This window comes from Gadus morhua, chromosome 3 (genome assembly GCF_902167405.1).
Source record: "Gadus morhua chromosome 3, gadMor3.0, whole genome shotgun sequence".
NCBI classification, from domain to species: Eukaryota; Metazoa; Chordata; class Actinopteri; order Gadiformes; family Gadidae; genus Gadus; species Gadus morhua.
The window spans coordinates 24,773,790-24,797,954 of NC_044050.1; the positions used below are offsets into that span (position 1 = coordinate 24,773,790).

At 43.8% G+C, this 24,165-nt stretch overlaps 2 protein-coding genes and 2 long non-coding RNA genes across 5 annotated transcripts in view; 2 read left to right on the forward strand and 2 right to left on the reverse strand.

The window, feature by feature from the left end:
• Positions 1-10: 10 nt before the first annotated feature.
• Positions 11-2,199, forward strand: LOC115540064 (uncharacterized). 2 transcript variants are annotated; one of them, XR_003976113.1, is made up of 5 exons: positions 11-364; positions 669-807; positions 1,001-1,139; positions 1,555-1,658; positions 1,805-2,199. It is a non-coding gene; the product is annotated as an uncharacterized LOC115540064 (long non-coding RNA). The 2 variants fall into 2 exon arrangements; XR_003976112.1 differs by lacking the exon at positions 11-364 and having other exon boundaries at positions 469-807; positions 1,805-2,198.
• A 39-nt stretch (positions 2,200-2,238) lies between these two features.
• LOC115540065 (uncharacterized) lies at positions 2,239-2,976 on the forward strand. The gene is made up of 2 exons (XR_003976114.1): positions 2,239-2,634; positions 2,825-2,976. It is a non-coding gene; the product is annotated as an uncharacterized LOC115540065 (long non-coding RNA).
• A 10,458-nt stretch (positions 2,977-13,434) lies between these two features.
• The window catches only part of LOC115540343 (histone acetyltransferase p300), a 51,173-nt gene continuing 40,442 nt past the window's right edge, over positions 13,435-24,165 (reverse strand). Inside the window, exons 6-9 of the mRNA XM_030351523.1 lie at positions 23,216-23,353; positions 22,700-22,990; positions 21,460-21,657; positions 13,435-13,978 (exon numbers count right to left, since the gene is read on the reverse strand). Of these exons, the coding sequence (XP_030207383.1) occupies positions 13,763-13,978; positions 21,460-21,657; positions 22,700-22,990; positions 23,216-23,353 (843 nt within the window). The 3' untranslated portion in view covers positions 13,435-13,762. The remainder of the gene's footprint in view (positions 13,979-21,459; positions 21,658-22,699; positions 22,991-23,215; positions 23,354-24,165) is intronic.
• Positions 14,715-18,265, reverse strand: LOC115540344 (CREB-binding protein). Its single transcript, XM_030351524.1, has 3 exons — positions 18,110-18,265; positions 15,403-15,540; positions 14,715-15,177 (listed from the first exon to the last, which is right to left on the reverse strand). The coding sequence occupies exons 2-3, from the start codon at positions 15,508-15,510 to the stop codon at positions 14,866-14,868; spliced, it is 420 nt and encodes a 139-aa protein (XP_030207384.1). The 5' UTR covers positions 15,511-15,540; positions 18,110-18,265; the 3' UTR covers positions 14,715-14,865.

Genomic DNA, 24,165 nt, shown 5'->3' on the forward strand with positions numbered 1-24,165 from the left:
TACCGCTTCGTACATCCAAATGGATAGCAGCATTTCTCTGACTGCGTTCAAACCAAATGCTGTAAAGCGTTTTGAGCGATAAACGCCCATTCACTTTCTATAAGACATGAGCGATAAAGCAATAGGAGCGATACATCGCTTGAGCTTAGGCTGTAAAGCTGTAAATGAGAGTTGAAAACGGCTCACTTCTATGCAAATTAGCTTGTAGCATTTCGGCAGTAAACATAGGGACTCTCTAAATCGACGCCACTTCGACCTGGGCGGGACTTTACGTACTACGTCACTCGCTATGGGTCACTCGCTGGGAGTGCATGTGTGCGCGTAGCCGTTTGTCTCAGGGATCTGTGCACGAACGCGATGGGGGGTGTGTGACATTCCTACAGTCTGTGATGATAGGCTATATTTCTACAAATGACTTACTATTACTAGCGATTAACATGACGAAACAACACGAACTAAGCTAACATTATATTTCTACAAATGACTTACTATTACTAGCGATTAACATGACGAAACAACACGAACTAAGCTAACATTAGACTATAAAGCAAACACTTTTGGCGGGTAAATGGGAAACTGAATTCAAAAAGTCAACACTGTCAATGGTGAAATTGTCCAGATCATTAGATTAACATTAATCTTTACTCTTTTTCTCGAACATCTTATAGATCCACCCTGGGTACCGTCGTATTTTAAAATAATAAATACAAGCAATGGATACATTTCTGGATTTGTCCAGACTCAAAAAGAATTGGAGAGTCTGCTGGAGGTCCACTCAAGGGCCACACTGACATCGTTTGTCAAATGGTAGGTGTAAGACCAGAGTGTGATGTATGAAGGAAAAGGCATTTGATGGATGGTTTGTGTTGTGTTTATGTTTTTTTTAATTCCATTAACATTGAGAAGAACAAATAAGCAAATATTCATTCTAATAAATAATAATGTAGCCTAATGAAGTTTGGGTAATTATAAAAGCCCCTTTCATAATATCCTACTGTAGGTCTGAACACATAAAAGATGGCACCAAAGAGAGGCATCTATGGCAGGTGGAGGATTTCAATGAAGACACCCCTCTATGTGTGAAGAAAAGAATGGTCCTTGCTTGTCAGCATGGCAAAGCTCGACAGAAAAAAGAAAAGGTACATTGGTAAACAGTATAGTAAACAAACCCTCCTGTCTGGACCCTCAAATCAGAGAAACTTTCGTCTGTGGGTCCTGTAGACTTATAATTGAACACCCCTGATCTAAAGTAACACACACTCACACACCCCTGTTACTTTAGATCAGCGGTGTTCAATTATAAGTCTACAGGGTCCACCGACCAAAGTTTCTCTGATTCGAGGGTCCAGACAGGCACAGGTCAACTGTTCAAATTACATGAAAAACAATTACATAACATTTTGTGGATTTAATATTTTTTTGCTGCAATGTCTTCAGTTTTAATGGATGTCTAATAGGTGCAGGCCTATGCAAAATCTACACCTGACTTGTCTTGCACTTGTACAACTTGAAAACCGACATTGTATTGAAAATCTCATTATTTATCTTGTCTAGGAGAAACGTTCAGCAGAGCATGTATACACAAAAAAACGTTTTCATGTCCAAAATGGGAAGAAGTTGGACTGCCCAGCTAAACTTTTCATTCGGCATGTGCTGAGGTAAGCTTTTTTCAACCGCTCTGTCTCCTTTGCAGGAGAAATCCAGTGTGAATCGATCAATAGTGAAAGTGATCTGATTGATCAATATTGTCAATCAGACCATGGGGTAAATTAATTTTTGCTTGCTTGTTTGTTTTGCTTTTTAGATATGACTCATTCAGTGTGAGAGGGGATGCCACAAAATCCCATAAAGAAGACGCTATGAGAAATCTTAAGATAGCACTTCAAAACTCAGAAAACCCACCAACCTCTACATTCATTCATCTAAAAATTCCTCTATTGGAAGTTCACAATCATACAATTGGAGCAGGATCCTGTTTTTCAAGACCGATCCATCCAAAACTAAAAAATCAAATTCAGGTGATGGTCGGACAAGGGATAACTAATATAGCTTTCGTGAAGAGAGCCTTGAAGCAGTATGTGCTAAATGACTTGTGTGGAGAGGAGATCCTGGATGGAGGAGGGGAGAGGATGCTAGATGGAGGAGGAGGGGAGAGGATGCTAGATGGAGGAGGAGGAGAGAGGATGCTAGATGGAGGAGGGGAGAGGATGCTGGATGGAGGAGGAGGAGGAGGAGAGAGGATCCTGGATGGAGGAGGGGAGAGGATGCTGGATGGAGGAGGAGGAGGAGGAGAGAGGATCCTGGATGGAGGAGGGGAGAGGATGCTGGATGGAGGATGCAGAGGAGAAATCATGGTAGACAGATTAAGGATCAAATCGGCACAGGTTGCAATGAGAGAAAAACTGAAGAAGTTAACGGATGACTCGTATTTGTGTGATGATTTGGAGACTTTACAAAAAATGACTGTAGCTCTGGACAATATGACACAAACAATTGAACAACTGTGCAAGAGAGAGAATGGACTGATTCTTAATAAACTGGATGACATTGTTATGTTGAAAAAACATGATCTTAGGGCACTGCCAGTTCGAAAGCACAAATCAAAACTGTCCAGAAAACGAAAATGGACCCAAGGTACAGTATGTTATGTTTTTGCTTGTAATAATTGCTTATAATATTTGTTAAAATGCAAACATGTCAAAACGGCAATGACTCTGTTCTCCACCATACCTGCCCCCTGCATGCTTAATACTTGCCTTCCACTCCAGGGTTCCTTCTGCTCATTATAATTTACTGTCCTCTTTTACATGTTTTATTTGTACAGCTCCCTTGTCGCCCCTAATTGAACATTGCGAGGAGACACTGGGCCACAGCTCTTCTGCTGTCCTGCACCCAAAATCCTGAGGATGCCATGGAGCTCGGCAAAAAAATCCCTAGCTAACCCTAAATATTTATATTAAACCATTTTGCAACAGGCAACTGTGTGTTGGTGTGTCTTATTGCTTCCCACGTCTGCGTCTGCGTCTGCATCTTTCCCACTCCTGGCTAATAGTTTCAGCTTTTGTACTGTATATCAGAAATGATCACCCTGTACCACACTGCTGACTTGTTGATGATTTGTGAGCACTCACGCATTTCTCTAGGTATCTTAAGTTTCCTACTGGAGTCATCAAAACTTTGGACTTTGTGTTATTGTAAGAAATATTGTGTTGCAAAAACTAGAAATTGTAAAGACAGTGATGTGTGTACATTGTGCGATTATCCATCACTCGCGATGTGTGTGCAGTCCAAAATGAAAGAAAAAACCTTGCATCACTTGGGAATCGAACCCCCAATCAGCATTCTTTAAACGTTGGTCGTTGGTAACTGTAAACAAAGAGATCGCATTTTTTTTAACTGCTAACTAACAAACGGATTTATGCGTTCACTGAACAAAGATTATGGAAATAAAAGACCACTTTTCCATCAGAAAAATCATCAGAACCGTTATTACCAACCCATAGACGCTATCATCAAGCGAAAACCTTTCTCACATTCACACCCATCGCGAGTGACGGCTATGCGCACACATGCACACCCATAGCGAGTGACGTAGGACGTAAAGTCCCGGTAAGTCCCGCCCAGGTCGAAGTGGCGTCGATTTAGAGAGTCCCGTCACTCGCAATGCCCTGTTTACCGTAATGCCCTGTTTACACCTACCCGATAGTAGGGCTGAACGATTTTAAGAAAAAATTGAAATTGCGATTTTTCTGGTAGAGATGGCGGTTTCGATTTCAACCACGATTTATTTTCTTTAAATCAAGTTTCAGTATAAATTAATATAACCAATGAATTCCATTAAGGTAATGCAATAAGGAAAACTGCTGGCAACAGATTTCAAATGCAAGACTGTTTATTCAAGTACCTAAGAAACAACAACCAAAAAAGTCAAATAAAAAGGGAGCCCTCTTTCTTAAGTAAACTTGCTTCAATGGCTCATCAGCATCAAAATAATTGCACTTTTGTAAAAAAAAAAATATATATATTATTAAAAAAGAAAACGCAGCTTTGACGATCCCAAAATCGTAATGCTTGAGATCGCGATTTTCGGTTGAAAACGATAGATCGTTCAGCCCTATCCGATAGTGGGCCCCGATGGTGCCCGATGGCTAAATCAGCAGCTATCGTTATAACATCGGGAAATAGTGTGGTTGCATCGGGAAACACCGTTACTCTTCCCGGGAACATCGTTAGACAACGGGAAGAAACGGGAAGAAATGCTCAATGATCGGGCAACAACGGGCAACATCGGCAAAGAACGAACATGTTTGTTAATTTTGGGGTAGAATCGGCTACCAGGTGTTTTTATGGGCTAATCGGCTATAATCGGGAATAGAACGGGAGTATAACGTAAGACATCGCAAGTCGTTCGGGAGTTTTCCTGGAGTACATCGGCTATATTCGTTAATCTTCCGCGACCCCCGAGAGACACCCGACGCCTCTAGGGAAGACATACGGAATAGCACGTTTATTACACGGTGCACACGAATTACGCCCGATAGAGTCACGCTATTTATTTTTTACCCGAATAAGACCCGATGAAAGCCAATCTAACCCGAATCATACAGATTGCAGGCCGAATTATACCGATGGTCTAACGAGAAATAACGATTGTGACCAGATTGTGTTAAGGAGACCCTCGATCTGTCACTTGGTATAAATAGGGGGGGGGGGGCGAAATTTTGCTTCAGCATATCTCTTTGGTAACCAGATGATGAGGATGGATGTCCTGATGAACCAAAGAAGACTCAGACTAGAACTGATGAACTGGCAACTCCAGCTCAACCACCAACATAATGCTAACAATATGCTCATGGTTAGAGTTGCAGAAGAGACCCTGGATTGGGAGAAGGCTTGAACTTGGCCATTACAGTCGTCTCTTGGAAGAGCTGAGGTTGGAGGATGTTCCAGCGTTCCGGAACTTCCTCAGAATGGAACCTGAGCTGTTTGTTGAGATCCTGAACCATGTGAGAGACAGCATCTGGAGGCAGGACACTTTCTACAGGAGAGCTCTCGACCCAGGCCTTAAATTAGCCCTGACCCTGAGGTATCTAGCAAGTGGGGACTCCTACCACTCCCTCATGTACTCGTTCAGAGTGCCCGTGTGCACAATAAGTGTGTTTGTGCCGGAAGTATGTGAGGCCATAGTTCTAGCCTACAAGGATGAAGTGATTGCATGCCCTGCGACACCAGCTGAATGGAGACCAATAGCTGAAGAGTTCTCCAGAAGATGGAATTTCCACCACACCCTTGGAGCCCTAGATGGGAAGCATATCGCCATAAAGTGTCCGAAGCATGCAGGGTCAAACTATTATAATTACAAACAGTTCCACTCCATCATTTTGATGGCCCTGGTAGATGCACAGTACAAGTTCTTATGGGTAGATGTCGGTGCCATGAGTTCTGCAGGAGATGCCAATGTGTTCAACCACTCAGAACTGAGGGCCTGTATCGATGACGAAACCATAGGATTTCCACAACCTGATCCACTTCCAGGTGATGATGCAGACATGCCATACTTCCTAGTTGGGGACGATGCGTTTGCTCTCAGGACTTGGATGATGAAGCCTTACTCCAAGCGACACCTTGCTGATCCAGAACGCATCTTTAATTACAGGCTTTCCAGGGCTCGTAGAATTGTGGAGAACGGTTTTGGAATCTTGTCACATAGATTCCAGTGCTTGTTAACAACCAGTGGTGTAGTCTATTTTATTGTAGTGGGTATACTGTGATGATTCCCTCCCAGCCTCGTACAAACCCGTCCCACCGGTACGTGTACGTGTGTGGCGCTTATGGGGTGTCGCACCACACTCACCAACGGAGGGGTCTACAACCCGCTGATTTAAGAGTAGCCTATAACGATTATCAACAATCATGGAAAGCTGAGTAGGTTTATCAGTTTTAATAACAGTATGAACAAACGGAACACAAAAATGACAAGTGGTCCTTTGTATATCTATAGTAGCAATAGCACATGCTAAACAAGGACAAAATCTACTCAAAATAATTTAATGAACTGTTTACAACCATGGCTAACCGGTGCATGAGAAGGAGATGACAGGAGACTAATGTTTCACTCTTTCAATTGCTCTAATTTGAGCTCTTACTGTTGTTATCTAACATACCATACAGTAATTGAATTGTGTAAAAGTGTGAAATTACTGCACCTTAAAAATGACCATGAATTAGCTATACTCTCATTTGCATAGTGATTAACATTATGAATTTCAATTGTGTATACCAACTGTATGTTGGCTGACATTTACCGAACTTTTTTTCCCTCCACTCTAACCAAGGATGCCTGTTTTTAAATTCCCTAGCCTGACACCCAGTCCGAAAGGCTGGCCAGGGGTTCTCATCTAAAAGTAAGAAGGAGATACAAAGTGGGATTAAAACATTGTCTTCTGTTGACTACTTGTTATGTGGTTTACACATTAATATGGGAGGACTGGAGTGGACACGCACACACACGCGCGCGCACACGCGCGCGCGCACACACACGCGCACACACACGCGAGAAGGGGGGGCTCGGCCCGCCAACTAACGTGCAGAGATGCAGGGGCAGCTTCGCGCTTCGTAACAGAGACATGGCAGAGCCCTAGCGCGCAGGGGGAATTTTATGAATGGTGAATGTAGGAGATAACTTCCCCTGCTAAAAGTATTTTATTGCAGTTATACCCAACCGGTATTTGCGAAAAATAAACACAGAAGTGAAAGATCTGTCACAAGACGATTGATACGTATCCGTGCACATTTTTAAGTGGGTATACGCAAATCCTGGTGCGTTCCTAGTGGGTATACGGCGTATACCTGCGTATCACGTAGACTACACCACTGTTAACAACCCTCCAGCAGGTTCCTAGTACGGTGGAATCCATAGTCCTGACCTGTGTGTGTTTACATAACCTGATCCGGATCAGACATCCCATTGAAGGTCCCCAGTGTGCTGACCAGGAACGTGACGATCAACAGATGGTTGATGGAGCCTGGAGGGATGACGTGAGGCAACTCTTGCCAATCCGTGGCCCAAAAAGGGGGAGGGAGTCTGAGGAAGCGAAGATCCAGAGGGATTATTTGAAGGCTTACTATTGGTCACCCAGGGGTGGTGTACCATGGCAGATGGACATGATATGAAGTGATCCATGACATTGTGTTAAAATGCAGAACATTGTGTGAACATTGTGTAAGCGAAGGACATTGTGTTTGTACATGAACTGTGACCTGATTAGTTTGAGTGAATTATTTTGTCATTTGGTGCTTTGTGTCAAATTTGTGTTGAAGTGAATATATGTACCATGAATTTGTTAATAAAAAAGAAATCAATATTACTCCTGGTACTAAGAATTAAATTATTTTTTAAAGTTCATAGTCATATTCTTAGATTAATATTTATGTAATGTCAGGAATTAATTAATATTGACCCATAATTTTTTTAAAACAACGCAAATTTAGAAAAGAATATGTTTTGCTTCCATGAATACGTTTCAGAATTTTTAATTTCTAATTTATAAATATATTTATTTTGAAGGAATGAACACTTTTATAGTTAAAGGGACACATCACCCATTTAGAACCGGCGTCCTATCATTATGAAATCGCTATTGTAATATAAATATATATATATCAATAAATATCAGTCTAAAACAGTCTCCCCTCGGCCTTCTCCCCAGCTGGAGAAGGCCAAGGGGATGCGTCAAATGACGAGAAGGCCAAGGGGAGACTGGTTTAGACTGATATTTATTTATATTACAATAGCGATTTCATAATGATAGGACGTGTGATCCGTGTGATTTGATAATGATAGATCGCTGGTTATAAATAGGTGAAGTAACCCTTTAAATTAGAATGGTTCATTCATAATTGGTTTTCATTTTTATAGACTTTTTATTAAAATTGTATATCAGAAATGAACAACTGTAAGGGAAATTTTACAATATATTATTACAAATATTACAGAATATTACAATTATTCATTCCCATAAAAGGGGAAATAATTGTTTTAAAACAATTTATTAGAACAGTGGGGGATTTATTAGAACATAATAAAAACATATCAAATAATTTCAACAATATAACAGTAACCCAATCACACTAACATATAAACAACATCAATTATCACATTACAATAACACTAGTCCTGATACTCATGCTCCGGGGGGTCACTGGGGGTCTCCAAGTTCGACCTCTCAGATGCCAACTGGGCCATAAAGGACAGGGAGGACAGTCCGGAAATGTTCAGCGCATCCAGCTGAGTGGGAGTGCTGGAGGATCTCGGTGCAGTGGTCTCAGGTCGTACCAGACTGGCCTCAGGTCCAGAAGGCCCTGGTCCCCCTCACATAGAATCTACACTAGTACTCCTGGGAGGCGCCATGCCAGTGTAGTCAGCCCGACGTCTCTCCTGCTGGGCTACAAATCTGGGCTCGTGGTTCAACGGATTCTGTAAGAGGTGGAAAGATGTCTGTGGCATGGGCTGCATGATGGGCTGTGGAACAGGGGTGGTCACCTGGGCTGGCTGGTCAACATAGTTCATCAGGAGTGCAAAACACTACTGATAGAATTGTGGCTGTAAATGAGACCGGACACGTGTCTCCACCATAGAAGCCATGAACGAGCCAAACATGGAGCTAGTTGGAATGTTCACTGGTTGTTCCAGAACAGACCGGACCTGCCTCTGGAGGGATTTGTTGGCATCCTGTTGTTCCTGCAGCTGGGCCACCAAATCCATAAAACCTGTAGGCTGGGTAGCCTTGCCCTTCCCCTTCTCCTTCCCCTTGGTGGAACGGTCGGTGGAGGTCGAAGGGCCACCTGTGTCTCCCTCGGGTTCTGGCTGTGTCAGCATGTCCATCGGCTCCGACATGTGACCTTCATCTGAGGACCCATCCGAGGACCTCGGTGCTCTGGACACGGTAGCTGAGGGCTGAGAAGCTGCCATCTTCTCCTTCAACTGGAAAGACAAAATGGCAAAAAAAAACATTAAGTGACATGCAAACAAATGTTCATGGACATGGCATCAGGAGTATATAAATGGAATATAAATGCAATCACATGTTATTTATGTGGAAATACCAATCTTATTACATGTGATACTTCAACCAGTCGGCCAGCAACTGCTGCTGATCATCGGTAAGGTACACCGGCTTTTCACGCCTCCTCTTGGTTGGCACATCGGCCTTGTGAGTGGCCTCAGGCTGCTCAGACTCAGAGCTAGCTGGTGATGCTGGTGGTGGAGTTGGTGGTTTGGGAGATGCTGCTGGGCTCGGCCCTCTGGGTGATGGAGATGAGGTGGAGGCTTCCCTGGCACCCATGGATCTACCCCTCCTGGCCTTACTCTGGGAGATCATCTTCTTTGGTCCCATTCTGGTAGTAGTTATGATGAACAAGGTTTTAATTAGATAATCCAAATGTATGAGAATAACGAGATGTGCACTGGTTGGAATTTAGAAATATTAAACGAATCGGCTTAAAAAATCGGGGGTTAAATACCCATCGCGCGGACGCCCGACTGGTCATGCGCGTCGGGTCTCGGACGAGTCTATTCCGTGGGGGATCGGGTATCTATCGTTACGCATCGGGTCTCTTCCGCTATATTCGGGTCTACATCGGCCGGAATTCGGCCGGAAATCGTGGCTGATCGAGTCATCACCCGATTGTTTACCATTATTCGGCTTATAATCGGGCTGGGATCGAGACTACATCGGGTCTTTTCACCAAAACGTGGTAACATCGGGTCACTTCGGGTGTCTTCCCTGGCATGAATCGTTATGTTATCGTTATAACATCGGGTATGTGTAAATGCTACCCCGATAAATTGACCCGATCATACATTTTTAGCCCGATGTCACCCGAATCACCCCGACTTCCACATCGGTAGTCTATCGGCCATTAGCGGACATTAGCGGGATGGTGTAAACGGGGCATAAGCTGCTCAGCCATAACATTGTGTTGGTAGTGATTCATGTACTTTTTAAACAACTATAACTTGCTCAATTTTCAACCGATTTACAAACGGTTAGGTTTATTACAAACGTTATTAACGTGGTTATGATATTGTACATATTTTAGAACCTTATTCTATTTTTCATTATTCTATCAAAAGTATGCAGTGTAATAACTACATCTCTGACGATTATAACAAACCAAACCGTTTGAAAATTGGTTGAAAATTGAGCAAGTTATGGTTGTTTAAAAAGTACATGAATCACTACCAACACAATGTTATGGGTGAGCAGCCTACTAAATGCTGCGTCTCAAAATGTCCAAGGCATTTTGAGACGCAGCATTTATTTAATGCTCATATGACCTAGTGCTGAAAAAAGGTTATATGAAAAAGTGTGAGGGTAGCGGTGGTGCGCTAAACTTGTTCTGTGAGCAGCTGGATGTGAACCATGGTGTGAAGGAAGTGAACACAACGATCGATTTTCAACTGTGCGCGCATGCACTGGTGTAATTGAGCTGCGCTGCTATATATCTTTTTTATCAATGTAACGAGTTGCGAGTCTAGTGCAGGCTGAGGTTTTTTTTTCCAGCACCCCCTGCTGAGAATACGTTCTCGCGGCTATGGTTGCACCAGATGTTATAAACATTAAACGGTCACATAAATCATTACTATTTTTAGAAAATGTATGTGTAACGGGTCCCAGGTGGGATCGCCGTGGACAGATTATAGATAACTGAAACAAAGAGAAAAGAATGCTGACACGGGAGACGTGACTTGTCTTTTCAGATCCTCATTAGTTATATTTATTCATTTAACTTCTCAATTTACTGAAGGTTACCGTTTATCTTCACATTGTCCATGCATTTTAAACTCAGCATCATATTACTCCATATGTTGTCTAATTAGACATATTTTCCATGTTCTTAAAACAAACCAAAATACACCAAAAATACTCTTCAATTCAAAACACACCTTTTCTCACAGTGTTGTGCTTTCATCTCTCTGTTACAATAAACAGTTTGTACAAGGTGCATCTTTAATGCTCTTAAAACCCATTAGGTTTTACTGAACTAGTATTTTTAACAGTACCTACCTTGTAGGCTATATCAAACATTTTCTTATTACTGAACTTCAAATAACTTTTCTTAACCCGTTTTTAACAGTATCTTTAAAGTGCTTTACAACAATCAATAAACATTTTAATACTTTACAAAACGTCAAGAAGTGAGCCACGTGTGGTGTTATTACAATAAAACAAAAAGGTAGAGACGAGCGTGGTCGGTACTAGCTTAAAGCTACTAGCCTAACGGTAAAACTTCCAACGGCGCCGTCATTACAAATCTCTCGGCGAGCGTCGGACCTTACTAGCTAGTAGCTTAAAGCTACTAGCTTAACGGTAAAACTTCCAACGGCGCCGCAATTACAAATCTCTCGGCGAGCGTCGGACCTTACTAGCTACACATGTACTCATTTTAACACTCATACTTTACTAAAACATTTCACCACACATTATCCAATCATTAACATCAACTTGTTTTACATTTTAAACACATAACCCACCTGAAACAAAGAGAAAAGAATGCTGACACGGGAGACGTGACTTGTCTTTTCAGATCCTCATTAGTTATGAGGATCTCACGGGGATTCAGGCAAACCACAATATTACTGTGCCTCCTACTGGCAGGATAGTGCACTTGCATTGTGAAAATGTAAAACTATAAAAGATATTGCTCATACAAAATAAGATCAATTTAGTAGGAAATATTGTGTCTTAATAATATAAAATGGTGTAGTATATAAAAACTTAATATACACAAATGTGGGCACACATTAATGGGCATCACATATGTTTGTTTCATATAATTGTATTGGAAGTCCTGGTTTTCACTAGGGTTGCTGCGGTGTGGACATTTTCACAACGAGTAATACACTCGTCTCAACACCGGTATTACCGAGTATAAACGGTATAAACTTTGAAACTAGGTCAACCGCCACACAAGCATCGGTTTTTAGACCCTTCTCGTCCTTCAGTTGCCGCCAACGTTCGAAAGCAGCGCCTAGGATTATTCTTGATTTCAGTTTTTCTCTTTCAGCGTTTTTATTATCAATTACTCTCTGAACAAGAGTTTTCCTTCTCTTTGCTGGTGGTGGTGGTGGTGGGGATGGTGGCGTCTTGTCTGCCATGGAAATTGTCTTCTACTGCTAGGTCCAAATGTGGATTAACTAGTTCCAGTAGCTACCGCAGGATAACAACAAACAGGAGCTTGCTCTGGGTCACGAGCTCTGGGTCACGAGTACTGCACGAAGGGGTCGCGCGCGGGGCGCGGGGGAGTGCAGTACGACCGTTTGATTGACGTACTTACTGTCCAATGCAACTCGGTGGCAATGGAAATGATTGGCTGGAGTTTTTCGAGCCCTGCCCGTTCCACAGATGATTGACTTGTTTAATTTTCATGTCAGTACTTCTAACTCAGTGGCTGTAAGCGGGTTATGATTAGGATTTCAAGTAATTTTGCAAAAATGGCCAAAAAAGCAAATTCCATACCCAACCTTTAATGGAAAATAACCACTTAACTATTGACTTCTAGAGATTTTTATGTAAACTACAATGGCAAAATTGAGACTTACTTTGAGTAGATTCAAAGTAGGATTGCAGAGATGGATTGTTTGTTTGTTTGCTTTCTTGTATTTTAGAAGTGGTATTCCCACTGTGCATAGCTAACAATAGGCCCATGATTTTGTAGCAAAGTATTATCCATGCTGTTGCATGTCCTTACCACTAGATGGCAATGAAGAAGCTTAAAAAATATCCGGGGCTTCAGAAGTGAGATTCGGGGTATCAGTCCCGAAAGCCAACCCCCGGCTCCGCGCCTGTCTTTACCTACTCACTTTTTTTTTAAATATAATCTGTGTTTTTAGGGATTCTACTGTAAATCCTTTTGTGCAAGTGACTTGTTTTCTGTGCTCCGTCTCTGCATTAAACAAGGTAACTATATGCTCTCTGGGACATGTGGGAGGAGGTCTGCCCTTAGCTTCTTTATTGCACACAGTCTATTTAAAGCTCACTGTGTATCTTTTCAACCGACTCTTTTCTTCAAGTGACCTGTACATATCTGTAGTCCATGCTGATCGATAGTAAATTCAATGTTATCAATACATGTAAATACTGTACATTTGTATATACAATTGATATATCAAATAAAATATGTTGAAGCGGGCGGACGCCTCTTTGTTTAAAATAATCATACATTGGGCCTCCCTCCCACTCACGCCAACCAGCCGATCGCGCTGCGCTAGTTGGTGTCCAACAGTCGCAGTAACAGTTACACTGATACTGAAGTTTTAAATTCTGAAAGTCTCCCTCCTACTCATTGGAGGGACTCATTCTGATGCCTTCTGACTTAACCAGTACGGTTACAACCTAGTGAAACCACAGCAATAGAGGGAGACCATCCGGCTTAGAGACAGACAAAAAAGTATCCGATTTTATTTTAGAAATGAATGGATAACAGAAGCAATATGTGAATGACAGCGGGTGTGTAATGCGTTGCATGAGTGGTAGATATGGAGGGAAAGAACTGTGTGGGAGTTAAGTAAAGCAACAGACACCAATCCCAACCCAAATCCACGGGAACCAATCCTAACACAGGGCAAAACAACGCCAAACAATGGGTCTCCATGAGGGAGAGCCACAATGAGTGTTGGGGAAAGAAGGGGACATGACCGCCGCTGCACTGGGGGTCTGGGGGCTGGCTGGAGGGCGGTTGCTGGGGCGTCTGAGGGGTGTTAGGCAGTGGGAGGGTGTTGGGAGTTCTGCATGACCTGGCCCTGCATGGCGGCCATCCTCAACCTCAGCAACCGTGCCTGCTGCAGCCGCTCCCGCAGCTGCTGCAGCCGCTCCCGCAGCTGCTGCTGCCGCAGCTTGTGCTTGATGTTGAGGCAGAAGGGGACGGGACACTTGTTCTCCTGGCAGTGCCGGGCGTGGTAGCAGCACAGGGCGATCTCCTGGGGGCTCTTGGCGGCCACATCGTCCTGGCGACAGAGAGGGAGAGAGGCCGATAGAAACCATGAGTTAATGTGGGGAAAAGGGGGGTGACTTTCTATTGCAATCTATGAGCCAGGGATGCCAAGTGGGGCTCACTGCGGAGCCAAAGGGGCGGAGCTTGACCCTCCACCTCTCTGGACCTAGTCCAGCTGATTGGCTATAACCTAAACCCCAATCAACCTAGTTATGGTGAGGGTTATGGTAAGCTTTACAGGTTATGGTTAGGTTTAGGGGTTAGAGTATCAGTGAATCCACTGTTTCTGATGGAATTCGAACACCATGGTTGACCACCATGGTCTCAATACCGAGAATGCAAAGAACAAACTTGTGGTCTTGGGGAGAACGTACTTGCTCTTCATACTTGGAAAGTAAAGCAACAGACACCAATCCCAACCCAAATCCACGGGAACCAATCCCTACCCATGGCAAAACAACGCCAAACAATGGGTCTCTGTGGAGGTGGGGCGGCGTCTGGCCTGCAGGGGGAGTATGGAGCACCAGGTCTGCTGGGGTGATGGGGTCTGATTGCGGACAGGTGTCTGCAATCAGACCCCATCAGTAAGTGGCTCCAATCCAGCATCACATTGTATGACTAAACTGGACAATTAAGACACACCACTTGTCATGGTATTTTAGTGCTTTCTCTATTTTATATGCATATTAATCTGCAAAAATTATCTGCATATGATCCCCCCCCCCCCCCCCCCCCCCCCCCCCGACTCATTGGGAGGGGCTCAATCTCAAGCTTTCCAACTTGACCAATATGGTCACAACCTAATGAAATCCCGGTAATAGAGGTAATATCCAAACCCAGAGCGAACAAAAGCCAGACAAACGGTCCCCATCAGGGAGAGCCAGAATCAGGTGAAGCTACCAGCTGTTCTGCTGGGGGAGGGGCCGCCTGGGCCTGCTGCAACTGGTACTTGGCCGCTCTCTGCTTGATGAAAGCTGCCATGAGAGGGGGGTGTGACCTCAGGATGTTGAGGACTTGCTGCTGCTGCTGGGGTGAGCTGGGAGACCTGAGCGTGCGGAGGAGGTCCTGGAGGGCGTTGGGCGCGATGTTGCCGGGCTGCTGAGGAACCAGCATCCTCTGGGCCTGCTGTGGGGGCTGCTGGCCCGCCGTCTGCCCCACCATGCTGCCTCCGGCCCTGGGGCCCTGGGCCAAAATAATATTATACACAGATAAGTATTTTCAATAGTTTCCATGTCGTGTGACCCAGTGACTCTAAACCAGTATCCAAATGTATTACTATACTGGACACATGCAACTTTTGTTATTGTATTTTAGTGCTTCCTCTATTTTTTAGGAATATTAATTTGCAGATGAATGCTGCAATTGGCTGGGGGTTGGACTTAAGGATGTTGAGGACTTGCAACTTGCCCCAGGCATGACCCTGCCCTGCATGATTGCCATCCTCCTTCTCCTCGTCATGGTGGCCCGCTGCTGCTTCATCTTGGGATCCCTGTTGGCCATCTTATGCTCCTCCATGATGTAGCAATGAACACCCAGGTCAACGTCCTGACGGCAGATAAGGAGAGAGGCCGATAGAAACCATGAGTTAGTGTGGGGAAAAAGGGGGAGCAAAAGGGGCGGAGCTTGACCCTCCACCTCTCTGGACCTAGTCCAGCTGATCTGGTTTTAGGTTATAGCCAATCAACCTAGTTATGGTGATGGTTATGGTAAGGTTTCCAGGTTACGGTTAGGTTTAGGTGTTAGAGTATCAGTGAATCCACTGTTACTGATGGAATTCAAACACCATGGTTGACCACCATGGTCTCAATACCGAGAATGCAAAGAACAGACTTTTGCATGCTCGGTGCTCATACTCATACTTGGAAGAATGGTCCAAGGTCAAGATCACGCAGAACGATGTTGACAGCTCGAGCAAACGTTCTTGGTTGTAGTCATGGTTGTAGTCATTACTCCTAGACGCAACTATGCTTCTGTCTTTCTTCTGCAGTTTATTTTTTTTACTCCCGTAATCCATAACAGAGACAATCAAAAACCCACACACATACACTGGTTTAATGGTAGATGCTGTTTATGTGTTATTCTATGCAACCTGCACAGCCAAACTGTTTGAGGTTCAATTTCCTGTAAACAGCTGTAAACAATACCAATCCGGAATATGAATAATTAATATAGTTGCAAGCAACGATAACCGGGTCCGACAATATGGCGACCATGGTGGCCATGGCCTAATGAATTCATCATAGTAAACATCGTTTGATTTAGATAGGTATGATACAATTGAATATGTATGCCTTATAACTGGTTTACCGGAAGTAAACATGTCAATCATAGTAATCATCAACAATGTTTCTAAAGAATGCAGTTTCAAAATGCACCGTCAAAACTGACTTTTGAGAAATGATTTGTGTTGGAGAGTGGCCTCGGTTGGCATAGGCAAACTTCCAACAAATGCATCCAATTATTATATTTTGTATATTTTGAAATATTAAAAAACAGACACCCAACGCACGGGTTTAATAGCAGATTCCGTTTATGTGTGATGTTGTGCCACCTGCTGGTAAGGCGGTGCATTAAGCTTAAGAGCAAATACTGTAGCTGACACAGTGACGTCATGGAATGAGATATCGAAACCAAACTTTTATTCTCTGGGAGGTGCCCAGCGGTGTAGTCTATTTTATTGTAGTGGGTATACTGTGATGATTCCCTCCCAGCCTCGTACAAACCCGTCCCACCGGTACGTGTGTGGCGCTTATGGGGTGTCGCACCACACTCACCAACGGAGGGGTCTACAACCCGCTGATTTAAGAGTAGCCTGTAACGATTATCAACAATCATGGAAAGCTGAGTAGGTTTATCAGTTTTAATAACAGTATGAACAAACGGAACACAAAAATGACAAGTGGTCCTTTGTATATCTATAGTAGCAATAGCACATGCTAAATAAGGACAAAATCTACTCAAAATAATTTAATGAACTGTTTACAACCATGGCTAACCGGTGCATGAGAAGGAGATGACAGGAGACTAATGTTTCACTCTTTCAATTGCTCTAATTTGAGCTCTTACTGTTGTTATCTAACATACCATACAGTAATTGAATTGTGTAAAAGTGTGAAATTACTGCACCTTAAAAATGACCATGAATTAGCTATACTCTCATTTGCATAGTGATTAACATTATGAATTTCAATTGTGTATACCAACTGTATGTTGGCTGACATTTACCGAACTTTTTTTCCCTCCACTCTAACCAAGGATGCCTGTTTTTAAATTCCCTAGCCTGACACCCAGTCCGAAAGGCTGGCCAGGGGTTCTCATCTAAAAGTAACAAGGAGATACAAAGTGGGATTAAAACATTGTCTTCTGTTGACTACTTGTTATGTGGTTTACACATTAATATGGGAGGACTGGAGTGGACACGCACACACACACGCGCGCGCACACACGCGCGCGCGCACACACACGCGAGAAGGAGGGGCTCGGCCCGCCAACTAACGTGCAGAGATGCAGGGGCAGCTTCGCGCTTCGTAACAGAGACATGGCAGAGCCCTAGCGCGCAGGGGGAATTTTATGAATGGTGAATGTAGGAGATAACTTCCCCTGCTAAAAGTATTTTATTGCAGTTATACCCAACCGGTATTTGCGAAAAATAAACACAGAAGTGAAAGATCTGTCACAAGACGATTGATACGTATCCGTGCACATTTTTAAGTGGGTATACGCAAATCCTGGTGCGTTCCTAGTGGGTATACGGCGTATACCTGCGTATCACGTAGACTACACCACTGGAGGTGCCCCCTATGTGTATGGAAAGTTACAGGTTTCTGCTACCTTCTGAAGATTGATAGGTTGATAGAATAATGTTCGATAATTAACAAAGTATATGTTATCAAAAATTGTTGCCAGATTTAAGATCAGACAAGTCTATAGGCCTAGATCATGTGGCCCGCAACACACACACACACACACACACACACACACACACACACACACACACACACACACACACACACACACACACACACACACACACACACACACACACACACACACACACACACACACACACACACACACACGCGTTATACTTTTATACTTGTCCAGGAAGTCTTACCCTCTTTCGGCAGCGATCCTCCAAATCAACGGTGGGTCGAGATCAGCTCCACACAGATTAAACTCCACACATCCGCACAGTTTCGTTATAGGACTCTCTTTACCCAGGGGCGGAGCTAGACTTTGTGTACATCCGGGGCTTTGCCTTGAGTGGGTTCTGGGGGTTCTCCCCATATATATATATATATATATATATATATATTAACTAGATGCCCTACGGCGCAGTCTAGAACGTCAACACTGGCGGCCATCTTACCACAGTAAGCTGCTCAGCCATAACATTGTTGGTAGTGATTCATGTACTTTTTAAACAACCATAACTTGCTCAATTTTCAACCGATTTACAAACGGTTTGGTTCATTACAAACGTTATTAACGTGGTTATGATATTGTACATATTTTAGAACCTTATTCTATTTTTCATTATTCTATCAAAAGTATGCAGTGTAATAACTACATCTCTGACGATTATAACAAACCAAACCGTTTGAAAATTGGTTGAAAATTGAGCAAGTTATGGTTGTTTAAAAAGTACATGAATCACTACCAACACAATGTTATGGGTGAGCAGCTTACTGTGGTAAGATGGCCGCCAGTGGTGACGTTCGACTCCATTGGCCAGCAGCGCGGACGAGGCATCTAGTTAATAGATATATCTATGGTTCTCCCCAGGCCCGGTTCTACGGGGGTGCATAAGCATGCATTGCACCCCCCAAAAAAATGTTTGCACCCTCAATAAAAAAAAAAAAAAGATTTTTTTTTATATAAATATGATAAAAATAATAAAATACTTGCTCACAAAACAAATTGTAATGAAACTTGTGACAATTTCCATTAAATACCGTTGAGATATGAGCATCCAACATCAATCTGACCGCTCAGTGGTGATCTATTTTTGTTGCCGGAAGCAATTTCATTCGTTTATATGATTAAAAAGACAAACAAATCACAATCTATTGTCAATTATTATTATTAACAGTACATTTTACTAGTATAACCGTTGTATAAAGCAATATCACACTCGAGGTCGCAATGTTGTCGGTTTGTCGCTCTATATCAGCGCTGCTGTGATTGGCCGCCGGCTGGCATCGTGTGTCATGCCGGCGTCGTGTGCAAAATGCACGCACCCATATAGTATACTGTATCTATGGTGCGCACGGTAGTGACGTTGAACTTCTTCGGCAGCAACATTTATGTATCCGTTGGATATCCAATACATGTATTAAATGTATTATGTTCATAAGAACCCATATTTATTTTTATTGTATTTATTTACAATCGTGTTAACTTTAAGAGTATTATACTGATTACTTTTGTTCAAAGTTCAAAGTCTGAAGGTGTTCTTTCCTTGTTCAGCTAAAATCTGTTTTATTTGTAAGTGGCAATGTACAATTATTTGTTCTGTCAAATATCCTGCCACAATTTATAAAAAATAAACGTTATTTTTGAATTGCAGTCACATGTTTTTTTTTTTGTGTAGAATTCTGTTCTTTTTTACACCTCACACATCACACATATCAAAAACCTATCTCATATTCAAAGCTATCTAAGATATCAATAAGCTAATGTTGCAGCTGAAATGTTCCAACATGTCAGTAGAACAACGCAGAAGTGCTTGTCTATGGTAGGAAAGGCCTGTGTGTAAAAAAGCGAAGTCTGAACTGAAGCTGGGTAGCTGGTTTTAGTAGGCTTAGTACTGGTGCACCCCCTGTAATCTCAGATGCACCCCAAGGCATTCTGTTCTGGAACCGGGCCTGGTTCTCCCCCAGACATTTTTGAAATTCTAAGATGCGATTTCCTGCATTCTAGTCCATTTTAGGGTGACCTGCCGGACATTGGCAAATCGTAAACCCCTTCTAATTCATAGTCTACATTTTTAGTTGCAAGGCCTGCTAAATACAATACTATTTAATGGAAAGCAACAATAACCACTTAACTATTGACTTCTAGAGATTGTTATGTAAACTACAATGGCAAAATTGAGACTTACTTTGAGTAGATTCAAAGTAGGATTGCAGAGATGGATTGTTCGTTTGTTTGCTTTCTTGTATTTTAGAAGTGGTATTCCCACTGTGCATAGCCAACAATAGGCCCATGATTTTGTAGCAAAGTATTATCCATGCTGTTGCATGTCCTTACCACTAGATGGCAATGAAGAAGCTTAAAAAATATCCGGGCCTTCAGAAGTGAGATTCGGGGTATCAGTCCCGAAAGCCATCCCCCGGCTCCGCGCCTGTCTTTACCTGCTCACTTTTTTTTTTAATATAATCTGTGTTTTTAGGGATTCTACTGTAAATCCTTTTGTGCAAGTGACTTGTTTTCTGTGCTCCGTCTCTGCATTAAACAAGGTAACTATGCTCTCTGGGACATGTGGGAGGAGGTCTGCCCTTAGCTTCTTTATTGCACACAGTCTATTTAAAGCTCACTGTGTATCATTTCAACCGACTCTTTTCTTCAAATGACCTATACATATCTGTAGTCCATGCTGATCGATAGTAAATTCAATGTTATCAATGCATGTAAATACTGTACATTTGTATATACAATTGATATATCAAATAAAATATGTTGAAGCGGGCGGACGCCTCTTTGTTTAAAATAATCATACATTGGGCCTCCCTCCCACTCACGCCAACCAGCCGATCGCGCTGCGCTAGTTGGTGTCCAACAGTCGCAGTAACAGTTACACTGATACTGAAGTTTTAAATTCTGAAAGTCTCCCTCCTACTGATGGGGAGGGACGCATTCTGAAGCCTTCAGACGCATTCTGAAGCCTTCGGACTTTACCAGTACGGTTACAACCGTGAAACCACAGCAATAGAGGGAGACCATCCGGCTTAGAGACAGACGAAAAAGTATCCGATTTTATTTTAGAAATGAATGGATAACAGAAGCAATATGTGAATGACAGCGGGCGTGTAATGCGTTGCATGAGTGCTAGATATGGAGGAACAGAACTGTGTGGGAGTTAAGTAAAGCAACAGACACCAATCCCAACCCAAATCCACGGGAACCAATCCTAACCCAGGGCAAAGCAACGCCAAACAATGGGTCTCCATGAGGGAGAGCCGCAATGAGTGTTGGGGAAAGAAGGGGACATGACCGCCGCTGCACTGGGGGTCTGGGGGCTGGCTGGAGGGCGGTTGCTGGGGCGTCTGAGGGGTGTTAGGCAGTGGGAGGGTGTTGGGAGTTCTGCATGACCTGGCCCTGCATGGCGGCCATCCTCCTCCTCATCATCTGCGCCTGCTGCAGCCGCTCCTGCAGCTGCCGCTGCCGCAGCTTGTGCCTGATGTTGAGGCAGAAGGGGACGGGACACTTGTTCTCCTGGCAGTGCTTGGCGTGGTAGCTGATCAGCTGCTTGCACACGGGGCAGCTGCCGTTGGTCTTGCGCTTGCAATTCTTGGTGTGCTGCACCACCCTCTTCGTCTTCTGGCAGGACGGCAGGGAGCAGTTGGCGTTGCGACACTGGCAGGCGTGGACCAGGCACTCGATGCAGCGCTGGATGCTCAGACGCCGGCTCTCCTGGGGGCTCTTGGCGGCCACATCGTCCTGGCGACAGAGAGGGAGAGAGGCCGATAGAAACCATGAGTTAATGTGGGGAAAAGGGGGGTGACTTTCTATTGCAATCTATGAGCCAGGGATGCCAAGTGGGGCTCACTGCGGAGCCAAAGGGGCGGAGCTTGACCCTCCACCTCTCTGGACCTAGTCCAGCTGATTGGCTATAACCTAAACCCCAATCAACCTAGTTATGGTGAGGGTTATGTAAGCTTTACAGGTTATGGTTAGGTTTAGGGGTTAGAGTATCAGTGAATCCACTGTTTCTGATGGAATTCGAACACCATGGTTGACCACCATGGTCTCAATACCGAGAATGCAAAGAACAAACTTGTGGTCTTGGGGAGAACGTACTTGCTCTTCATACTTGGAAAGTAAAGCAACAGACACCAATCCCAACCCAAATCCACGGGAACCAATCCCTACCCATGGCAAAACAACGCCAAACAATGGGTCTCTGTGGAGGTGGGGCAGCGTCTGGCCTGCAGGGGGAGTATGGAGCACCAGGTCTGCTGAGGTGATGGGGTCTGATTGCGGACAGGTGTCTGCAATCAGACCCCATCAGTAAGTGGCTCCAATCCAGCATCACATTGTATGACGTAACTGGACAATTAAGACACACCACTTGTTATGGTATTTTAGTGCTTTCTCTATTTTATATGTATATTAATCTGCAGAAATTATCTGCATACAATTCCCCCCCCCCCCGACTCATTGGGAGGGGCTCAATCTCAGGCTTTCCAACTTGACCAATATGGTCACAACCTAATGAAATCCCGGTAATAGAGGGAGACCATCCGAGAGACAAAGAAAAAGATATATCCGATTTTATTTTAGCATTTAATGAAATATGTGAACGACAGCGGGCTTATAATGCGTTGCATGAGTGGTAGATATGGAGGACCTTTGTGTGGGTTAAGTAAGGCAAAAGAAACCAGTCCCAACCCCAATCGACAGGAAGCAATCCAAACCCAGAGCGAACAAAAAGCCAAACAAACGGTCCCCATCAGGGAGAGCCAGAATCAGGTGAAGCTACCAGCTGTTCTGCTGGGGGAGGGGCCGCCTGGGCCTGCTGCAACTGGTACTTGGCCGCTCTCTGCTTGATGAAAGCTGCCATGAGAGGGGGGTTGGACTTGAGGATGTTGAGGACTTGCTGCTGCTGCTGGGGTGAGCTGGGAGACCTGAGCGTGCGGAGGAGGTCCTGGAGGCCGTTGGGCGCGATGTTGCCGGGCTGCTGAGGAACCAGCATCCTCTGGGCCTGCTGTGGGGGCTGCTGGCCCGCCGTCTGCCCCACCATGCTGCCTCCGCCGTGGGCCGCCATCATGCCCTGGGCCAAAATAATATTATACACATATAAGTATTTTCAATAGTTTCCATGTCGTGTGACCCAGTGACTCTAAACCAGTATCCAAATGTATTACTATACTGGACACATGCGACTTTCGTTATTGTGTTTTAGTGCTTCCTCTATTTTTTAGGAATATTAATTTGCAGATGAATGCTGCAATTGGCTGGGGGTTGGACTTAAGGATGTTGAGGAGTTGCAACTTGCCCCAGGCATGACCCTGCCCTGCATGATTGCCATCCTCCTTCTCCTCGTCATGGTGGCCCGCTGCTGCTCCATCTTGGGATCCCTGTTGGCCATCTTATGCTCCTCCATGATGTAGCAATGAACACGCAGGTCAACGTCCTGACGGCAGATAAGGAGAGAGGCCGATAGAAACCATGAGTTAGTGTGGGGAAAAAGGGGGAGCAAAAGGGGCGGAGCTTGACCCTCCACCTCTCTGGACCTAGTCCAGCTGATCTGGTTTTAGGTTATAGCCAATCAACCTAGTTATGGTGATGGTTATGGTAAGGTTTACAGGTTAGGTTTAGGTGTTAGAGTATCAGTGAATCCACTGTTACTGATGGAATTCAAACACCATGGTTGACCACCATGGTCTCAATACCGAGAATGCAAAGAACAGACTTTTGCATGCTCGGTGCTCATACTCATACTTGGAAGAATGGTCCAAGGTCAAGATCACGCAGAACGATGTTGACAGCTCGAGCAAACGTTCTTGGTTGTAGTCATGGTTGTAGTCATTACTCCTAGACGCAACTATGCTTCTGTCTTTCTTCTGCAGTTTATTTTTTTTGCTCCCGTAATCCATAACAGAGACAATCAAAAACCCACACACATACACTGGTTTAATGGTAGATGCTGTTTATGTGTTATTCTATGCAACCTGCACAGCCAAACTGTTTGAGGTTCAATTTCCTGTAAACAGCTGTAAACAATACCAATCCGGAATATGAATAATTAATATAGTTGCAAGCAACGATAACCGGGTCCGACAATATGGCGACCATGGTGGCCATGGCCTAATGAATTCATCATAGTAAACATCGTTTGATTTAGATAGGTATGATACAATTGAATATGTATGCCTTATAACTGGTTTACCGGAAGTAAACATGTCAATCATAGTAATCATCAACAATGTTTCTAAAGAATGCAGT